At 42.4% G+C, this 9,273-nt stretch overlaps 1 protein-coding gene and 2 long non-coding RNA genes across 5 annotated transcripts; all 3 read right to left on the bottom strand.

The window, feature by feature from the left end:
* Positions 1-276: 276 nt before the first annotated feature.
* On the bottom strand, positions 277-2,425 carry LOC119336103. Of its 3 annotated transcripts, none has more exons than XR_005162214.1 (5): positions 2,022-2,425; positions 1,622-1,770; positions 1,330-1,466; positions 1,144-1,231; positions 277-454 (listed from the first exon to the last, which is right to left on the bottom strand). It is a non-coding gene; the product is annotated as an uncharacterized LOC119336103 (long non-coding RNA). The 3 variants fall into 3 exon arrangements; XR_005162215.1 differs by having other exon boundaries at positions 2,067-2,425; XR_005162216.1 differs by lacking the exon at positions 277-454 and adding an exon at positions 687-964.
* A 369-nt stretch (positions 2,426-2,794) lies between these two features.
* Positions 2,795-3,425, bottom strand: LOC119337142. Its single transcript, XR_005163046.1, has 3 exons — positions 3,174-3,425; positions 2,959-3,078; positions 2,795-2,893 (listed from the first exon to the last, which is right to left on the bottom strand). It is a non-coding gene; the product is annotated as an uncharacterized LOC119337142 (long non-coding RNA).
* A 94-nt stretch (positions 3,426-3,519) lies between these two features.
* On the bottom strand, positions 3,520-7,397 carry LOC119339721 (disease resistance protein RGA2-like). Its single transcript, XM_037611672.1, has 3 exons — positions 6,126-7,397; positions 4,953-5,819; positions 3,520-4,862 (listed from the first exon to the last, which is right to left on the bottom strand). Exons 1-3 carry the CDS (start codon positions 7,351-7,353, stop codon positions 3,520-3,522), a joined length of 3,438 nt encoding a protein of 1,145 aa, XP_037467569.1. The 5' UTR covers positions 7,354-7,397.
* Positions 7,398-9,273: the final 1,876 nt, after the last annotated feature.

The raw sequence follows: 9,273 nt of genomic DNA, 5'->3' as shown, positions 1-9,273 counted from the left end.
TGGTGTGTGCTCACTGAGTTTGTATCCTCTTGATGCTTCATTTTAATCCAATAAAATCCACACTTTATCAAAAAATGTCATTCCTTTGCTTGAGATCTTCTCCTATTTTCTCACTGTTTTGGACACTCACTGCATGCTCGGAAATTATATATCCTCGTGCCCAATCCAAGAATGGACAGTTTATACAAGCGTGCTGCAGCTTAATATTATTATTTATATATATCTGAAGTTCCGAACAGGCTAGCTAGGATGTCACAGTCAGCTGTCCAGTCTGAAGAAGCAGTGTAGCACTGAAGCTTTCTCTCAGGTTATTGCTTGCTAGAACTGAACTGCATCAATAAATTTCAGCCTTCTAAGTAAGTTGACAGTAGGAAATTCCAACGCCGTCGTCACTGTCATCATGTCTTGTATGAGTTCCTACCTATTTCTGGCCATGCTGTACCGTGGATCGATCCTGCATGATGATCGTGGGAGTGTAATTAAAGAGAGCAGAGATCCAACACATTTCGTATCGATAATCAAAGGTGTGTTTATGTACATGTACAGGATGAAACTTGTTTAAGAAATCACTGGATATACCAAGGCATTTCTTTTTTATAACTTTGCTCTCCATATTTCATTCATTCAGCAGTAGCATGTCCGAGTGCAAAGAGCAACTTAGAAAGCCAGGGATTACATCAGAGTATGTTCAAACATCCTCTATAGCTAAAGCTTCCTTAGTGCAACAATGAGCAGCAGGATTAACTAAACGACTAGCCTACCAAGTTGGTACCTTGTGTTAGCACGCTACAGAGTTTGGAGGATGTGCCTAGCGATCATGTACTCTAACTAACAAGTAGGAGGAAGATGCATGGAGCGGGTGTGGAGCTGGCCGCCAGCGACAGCTGACAGCGAGCGCACGGCATAGCACAAGTTGAGGAAAAAGATGGCGGCGTGGACAGGGGAGTAGGTGGTCGCCTGTATTCTGTAGAAGACCACAGGGCAATGTGGTAAGTATGACCAGCGCAGATAGAAGGGGAAAAGTTTGTGAGGCGACGGACAAAAAAAGAGGACATGGTTGGCGCCCAAATGAATCAGCACCGAAAACATGTAATGTGACTCTGTTTAAACGCGTGGATCACCACTGGAAGTAACTAGACGTACCTTTCAAATGGTGGATTACGCAGAACCGCTCAACCCTCCATCAGGACATCACCGTTGTTTGGATAGAACAGCCAAGCTTCGAGTCCAACTAATGAATGGAAGGTCAGGAAATGACCAAGGTATGAGAAAACTCGAATGAAAATTATCTTCTTTAAAAAAATCAAATGAAAATGATCAAGTCGTTACTTTTGACTTTTTGAGTCGCCGGTGAACTGGCGAACCTGCTAATTAAGCTGGAACTGAAACTCCCAAGGCAAGATGTAGTTGGTGGTTGTTGGACTTGTGGTACAATGGAATTGAACCGTAAGAAACAAATAGTAAACCTGTTCCATTATCGCATAAAACGTACTTGTTTTAGCATTCAGATATTCAGAACAGTCTAAGGAAGTAACAAGAATGAAGAAAAGGTGTGTTACCTACACCATATACAACAACAAGCACAGTTGTAATCTAAAACTGCTTAGATAGATAAACATACCAGAAGAGAAACTGCCCTTCCACGCAAGCTGTTAATCTTGATCATGAAACACAAACATTCCAATCAACAATAAGGCTAGGGAAGGTGTTCACAACTTGTCAATCATGCCACGGAAACAATACACAAGGCATCTATGTGTGATCTATGTCCTGCAGTGTTCCGATAACGTCAGGGTTAGGGTAATCGTCATACTGCATGTTAGGAGAAAACAAAACGTTTACATTATACTCCCCTCGGTCCATTATAATTTTCAGGGTTTTAGTTCAAACCCCGACAATTATTTGGATCAGAGGGAGTATTACTATACAAAAATTCCTGTATGTATCTCATAAGATTTTATTCTCTGAGCATTTAAACTTTGAAATCTGTATACCAACTCGAACATAGAGGCAATGCTTACTGCATGATATAATTGATGCTTACAACAACAGGAAAGCATCATCACCTCATGGTGAATGTCTAACTCCTGTCGACTGCAATGGCATTCTCTTCTGTTTTTTTTATCTCTTCAGCCTTTCATAGTAGACTGCAAGCCAAAAAGAGGCGCCTAAAAGTGGCAGATGGCTATCAAAAGTTAGCTGCTATTTGTGGTGAAATAAAGGAAAGCTGATGGATTCATATCGCTGTCTACCAATGGAGCACATCCTCTACCCATGGTTCAGAAAGTATGTACTTGCAGTCCTAAAAGAAAAGAAAAATCGGTAACAAACCACAATTTTAGCGTGGAATGCAAATATCAATTCAAGAAAGTAAGTGAAATGTACCTTCTGCTATAAGGTGGCCTCTCCGCAACATATTAGGTGCTTGAAGGGTGTGACACTCACAAGTTACAAGTTATTGTTTTACAAGAGCCTTCTGACAAAGGATTCAAGTAAAAAAATTCAGGATTTATCATCATAATTAGGTACGTCGATCAATTTCGCATGCTGCAAAAGTATGAAAAATTACTGTCTGAGGACGTATGCACCGTTGCTTGATGCCGACTGTCACTGCTTACCACTTAACAAGCAGCCTGCTCAAGGAACAGGATGCCGTTGCAAGGTTCACATTGTTGTTCTTCTAAAAGAAGCTTTATGTCGAATAACGCCGACTGCTTATGAGAAGCAGAGTAAGTGACAAAAGGGTTATGAGATGAACATAAAATAGAACTACATAAGCAGCAGTTGAGCTACCTGAATATCCTCTTGCTTACAAGTGAAATAAAACTGTTGAACTAAAATAGCTGGTTGGACCCGGTGTTGCATGGTCCTAGCAGTATTCAGTCACTGCAGCCTGTAGAATTTCACTCGATAAGATTATATTCAAGACTAAACAGAAAAAAGAAAATAGGCATTCACCTCCACAGTAGTTGATCGGGTGTCGCCTTGCTCTTCAAAATTTAACATATAAAAATTGTCAGTTAGGTTTAGAACCGTAATCAATGACCATGGTCATCTTCATCCTAACCTCTGGATACTCTGCATACAAGAGCAACCACAACGCATATTTCATTTGCAAATTATTTACATGAAAATAAAAAATGATGTGAATCTTTGGCGGCAGCAAGTGTTACCTTGAATTTGTACTCGTAAATCTGGGTCTTATGTTCCTCCTAATTTCCTAGCCTGATCATTAATTTTACTTCTGCGATGTATTGTAAAAACCTAACTTGTTGCACATGCATGCATAGGACATAACTCATCCAGCTGCGGATATATGGCCATCTCTGGAAGAGTAGCCACCTAGGCTGAAAGGATTCACAATATATGTACACATTGCGCAGAGCTCGAAATTTGAAAGCCTGACATAGTACATAGCTGTGCTAGCAAGCCTGTCAGAATTCACAATTTAGTACTATATATGTAGTAATAAACAGAGAAGAATGGAAATGATAAGAACAGCCAGCGTGTTACCTTGGGCTAGGCGCTTACAGACAAATTTCTTTGATTTAGTTTCTTGGCTTGATTGTGTAGCTTGCGACTGCAATCATTTATTGATAGCTCCCGCAGAGAAGTGGGGATTCCCTTCTTGGGCAGCGATCTGATTCGTCGACAAGTGATGGCTTGTAGTTTCCTGAGAGAAGGAAGGCCGTGTAACCCTTGAGGGAAGGACCGCAGACGATGGCACCTCCAAAAACTTAGTTCTTGGAGTGAGGTGAGGAGCTGAAGCGCTTTCTCTTCATCTTTGGTGAGGTTCTCCACCTCTCGATCACACGTGATCACTAACTCCTTGAGGGTAGCAGCGAGTAGGCGACAAACTGGAGCAACAAGCACAGCCGAGATGCTATCCACATTAAGTCTTACCAACTGGAGTAAAGAGCCAGCTGTAGGTGGTAATAACTTTTTACTCCTTGTTATTTCCACCGCCAATTCCGAGAGAAGATCCGCGGCTACAGAGCGAGGGTAATATTCAATTATGTTGTGGACCGCCAAATCCTTGAGGTTGGAAGCCATGAGAAGATTGAACCCACCCACTTTGAAATTCTTACAATCTTGTATTCTTAAATTGGTGAGAGACGTGAGGTATGAGAGCGAAGCCAACGATTGCTTGCTTGAGTCTCCTTCAATTACAAGTGTCTTGAAGGAGGTTAAACTTTGTAGGATTATCCATGGGACTGTTGATCCAGCTTTAAATGTGATGCTCTCTACTTTGCCGGCCATATTATGCCAGGCTAATGCCCTGTTATACCTTGTCAAATACAAATTATGGTTCACGTACACCATTCTCCCAGTACGCCTAGTATCCACAGTAACGTCAGTTAGTGTGGAAGTGTGAGGCATGAGGGGCATAGGCAACTTTGGGCAACCAGTAATTTCAAGTTTCCACAGATGGTTATAAGAGCCCATAGAGCAATCCTGCAGGAATGGCAATGCATAGAGATTGGGGCATTCTTTGCAAACAATTTTTTCAAGCATTGAAAATGAATGGGCATTAGGCGCCTCATCCCACTGGGTAAATTCTGACAAAGAATCAAGAACAATCTCCTTCAACTGCGTAAAACTTTTAGCCGTGACCCCAACAACCCCTGGTTTGATCTGAACAAGACTGGAAATGTTAATTAATTTGAGTGATCTGAGATGCAATAACTGCCCAAAAGGTGGAAGAATGGCCCAAGACACACCCTCTAGGTGGAGAGACACAAGCATCTTTATGCTCATGTGACCACACAACCAATGTGGACCGACTGAACCACCATGGTTTTCAATGCCAAGTGATTGAAGATTAGGGTGTGGCTCAAGACCATCAAGAACATCAGATAATTCTGGTGTACCATCAAGGGCATCAGATGATACCGTTGGATCATCAAGGGCATCAGATGATTCCGATGCACCATGAGATGATTCCGATGCACCATCAGATGGTTCCGATGCATCCAATCCTCCCCAAACCAACCTCAACGTTTCCAAATCACCTTTTGACACAAGCTTGGCTTTCATGGCCTCTTCCTTGGTTGCCACATTTCCAATATTATATATACTGAGTTCTCCTCCAAGCTCTGTTAAATCCCCCAATTCACTCAATTCAAATCCAACACTCTCTTTCTTGACATGGAATTCTTTAAGCTCCTTTAAATACTTCATCTTTCCTACCTCAGGAACATTGGAATGGACTTCTCTTTCGGCAATAAAATGGCATAAATTGGTAAGGCGGTTAATGTCATTGGGCAATTTAACACTTTGATCATACCAATCACTTAGGTCCAATAATTGCAAGTGATAAAATCTTGACAGTGTGCTAGGAAAAGTCACTTCTGAACCAAATTCCGATGGACTAATTTTTAGATATCGTAGGTGGATAAGTTTTGGAAAGTAATGTGGTAAAGATTCTGGGGACATGACTTCGATAAAAAGAACACGAAGGGCCTCTATTTCCTTGAAAGTGTCTTCTATAATCTCATCAATTTGTTCCTCATATTTTCTAAAAATCATTAGAGCACGCAAATTTGGGATGTCTACCTTGCTCTTTAATTTAGTCATTTCTGTCCTAAAAGTCTCAACGTATTTGTCTTTCATGGTGATGGACAAATGACGAATGGATTTTGGGACATCATCAGCCCTAAAACTTCCATTGCTATATATATTTAGGCATTCTTGTGACGAGACACTCCGAGCTAGTTCGTGCAATAAATCATGCAGCACATAGTACTGTTGATTTGACCAACGATCATTCTCCTTCACGAGAAAACCATTTTTCAAAAGTTCTTCCATGTAATTCTCATCTTTTTCAATGATCCCTAATGCACTCCAAAAACATGTAATCTCTAGATTGCTAAACCTATGGTCTTCCGGGAATAGGGAAAAACACGAAAAACATTTTTTCAGTTGGAAAGGAAGGTAATCATAGCTAATCTTTAGAGATGGCATAATATCATCATTATTTTTTTGTTTTTGCCATCTATTATCTTTGAGAACTGCCATCCAATGTTTCTTAGATAGGTCATTCTTCAATAGCCGACCAACTGTTTTGGCTGCTAGAGGTGAACCCTTCAATTTCTTGGCAATATCCTTTGCAAGTTCTTTCAAATTGTGGGGTATTTGTCCTTCAAATATTAATGCTTCGAAGAATGTTAAAAAATCATCCAGCTCAAGGCCTTTCAGCAGAATCGGGTCGGTTGTTTTCACATCATCAACTTTAGATGGGAACCGAGTTGTGACGAGAACCATGTTACCTGTGGTTTCGCCCTTTCCCATAGGAGCTAGCAGGGTTTCCCAATCCTGAGTAGTGCATTCCCATATATCATCAAAGACAATCAAAAACCTTTTAGACTTGAGCCCCTTTTCAATGGAATTCTGGAGCTGGTTTAAACTTGATGTTTGATATGCATCATTGTTTTCTTCAATTTGGCTAAGGATCTGCTGACTGAGCTTAAGCACATCAAAATCAGTTGAGACACATATCCAAGCCCTGGCAGGGTAGTGTTCACGTGTCCTTTTATCTTTGTACAGGTGTTGGGTGAAGGTTGTTTTTCCAATACCCCCTGGACCAATTATAGGCATAACTGAAAGAGCTTTATTGCTATCTGTGCAATTGGTGATGAGATCTTTTATGGTTTGCTCAAACAGGTCTTCCCTCCCATACAATTTATCTTGTGCAGTGATTGATCCTGTGAGAGGTCGTTTTAGGTTGACAGTTGTAGTACTGTTACTATGGTCTGGGATTATTTTTAGCAACTCCAAGAATTGGTCACACAGGGAGTGCATTTCCTCTATGGCTTGTTTGATTTTCTTGGACATGGCCACTCTGTCGAATGACAACTTAGTAACTGAACCATCATTACCACTAGCTGGGTTGGAGGTATTGTGAGGATGATTTATAGCAGCAGCACCATGATCATCATCTTGCAGCAGCCAACAAGAAAAGCATGGAAGGATGAAGTTACCGATGGCATGGTGAATGGCATGACGGATGTGGCGAGCATGACCCCAGAGGGTATTGCCCAGATCCGGCACAGCGTACTGAGTGCCGTCGAGCTGGTCCTGGATGATGAAGTACTGGAGCTCGTCCAGCGCGTCCTCCGCCTTGCCGACCTTGGTGTGGAGCTTGTGCAGCAGCTCCTCCAAACTGGGGTTGTTGATCACGCCTCTACGCTGGGCCTCCCGCAGCACCACTTGTGTGCGCATCAGATCATCTTTGGTCTTCTCGGAGCTGAGGCCGAGCTCAGCACTGGCGACATACGCCTGCACAAGGTCGTTGGACAGCAGATTCACTACCCTGCCGACGAGCCCACGTGCCGCGCCAATCGCCGCCTCCATCGTCCTTGGCGCCGGCAGGATCAACTTTTGGGGGGCTTTTGTGAGGTGAGTCTTTTGGACAGGGGTGTGGCGTTTTTTGTGTGTCAGAGCTATATGTTTGTGGGTAGTTGATAGATGGATGGATGATCAATTTATAGCATGGGACGATTCCTGTTCATCTGCGTCCTGAGTCTTCTATTATGTTCTGCTTATCAAAACAAACATTATACGCATCTTTAAATGGTGTACCTGTTGCCAGTCAAGTTCACATCACAAGGAACTGGTTCTTACGTGTACTCCTCATGGCTAGTGTAACTGAATTTGTTCTCTAAAAGTAATTAGAGCCCAACCGAGAGAGAAAAATGTTTCTCGGAATTTGCCTCTAGCATACCAAAAGTTTGTTTCCAGTAGCCCAAGAATTGTTATTGGTTTATATTTACTTCTATATTAAATGGATTTGATTTCCATACAACAAATGACTACTATTCAATCGACCCCCTTCATTCAAAAAACAAATACTGCTGCTGCTGATACACAAATGAACTACTCCATTCGTTCACTTTTATAAGTCATTTAAGACAACTCAAATTGGGCTGTTTTGTACATTGTCTGAAACGTCTTCAAGGTCTTATAAAAGTGAACAGAGGGAGTAGAATAAAAATCTAACACAAGGTCCACAGCGAGGAGACTTTGGTTGGGCGGGAAGTGGAGGCATGGGTTGGTGTGCCATGGTTAGGAACTGGAACAAGCTTAGGCGAGTTTTTCTTTTTTCTTTTTCGAGAAATTTTTTGATCTATTCATCTTCAATCATGGCAGTACAACGAACACCAGATATAATAAAAATTACATCCAGATTTATAGACAACCTAACGACAACTACAAGCACTGAAGCGAGACGAAGGCGTGCCGCCGTCATTGCCCTTTTGCGATCAATGAAACCTATCAATTTCACTTGACGTGGTGCGAGACGGATGAGTCAACAATTGGTGAATCGGCAATGTGGAAAGATCAGAAGGAGCACCGAAGACAAGCGTCAAGATTAGGAAGAGATTGTGAGCGATAATCTTAAATTTGTAGTACAGTACTAATGGTGTATTAGTGTGTGCACATGTACGAGTGATGCTTGGGCGTGTAATCTGTGTACGTCTTGGCTGGTCGTGTCTTGTTAGGACACCGGAGATCAAGGTGGCCGGTGATTAGATTAAGTGTCCTGGTTCGAGTCAACTGTGATTCGTAGTGTGGGCAGTACTAGTTGAAGGTTTAAACGTGTCCTAGTCCTAGTAGTATTGGTTGTCTTGTATGAATAGGTTTAGGATTTTTTGGTTCGGCGGCTGCTGGGAGATATAAGTACATGTAGCTGTGTGAGTTTTTGTAACCGTGAGTTGAGAAAAGAGAAAAAGAAATAAAGTGAAGAGAGAGGCATGACACGTGCCTTTAGCAAAAAAATTGTGTGCATCTCTGTCGTGATTTGATGTGATCGATCCTGAGGACGGAATTCTAACAACTGGTATTAGGGCAAGGTCGATTTGATGCCGCGCTTGCCCCGGGGTGGCGACATGCTAGCGCCTCGGGGCGGGCAATTAGTTGTTTGGTGGTGCAGTGATGAGGAAGAGTGGGCCATTAAGTTGCTGGGTCGTGCAGCGACGAGGAGGATCAAGCGATCGTCGTTCCGTCGAGCGACAAGGAGTTAGGCTACAGGATGTCGTCGGCAAGGTGGTGGAAGATGATCGTTGACGGATGCGGTGGTGCCGAGATGCGGTGCAGGAGCTCATGAAGATCGTGTTTCGGGGAAGATAGAGGAATCAACTGCATGCTAGTTTGCATGTTTGGTCATCGTCATCTATGAGTCATCGTCGTGTTCAAGTGCTCATCTCTGTGAGGAGCCATTGAATATGAAACGCATCAAAGTCGCATATCTATCTCGACGGGAGCATCAAGTTC

Source organism: Triticum dicoccoides, chromosome 7B (genome assembly GCF_002162155.2).
Source record: "Triticum dicoccoides isolate Atlit2015 ecotype Zavitan chromosome 7B, WEW_v2.0, whole genome shotgun sequence".
Taxonomy (NCBI): domain Eukaryota; kingdom Viridiplantae; phylum Streptophyta; class Magnoliopsida; order Poales; family Poaceae; genus Triticum; species Triticum dicoccoides.
Note: the sequence above shows the minus strand (reverse complement) of the source record. Positions and strands in the feature narration are given on the sequence as shown.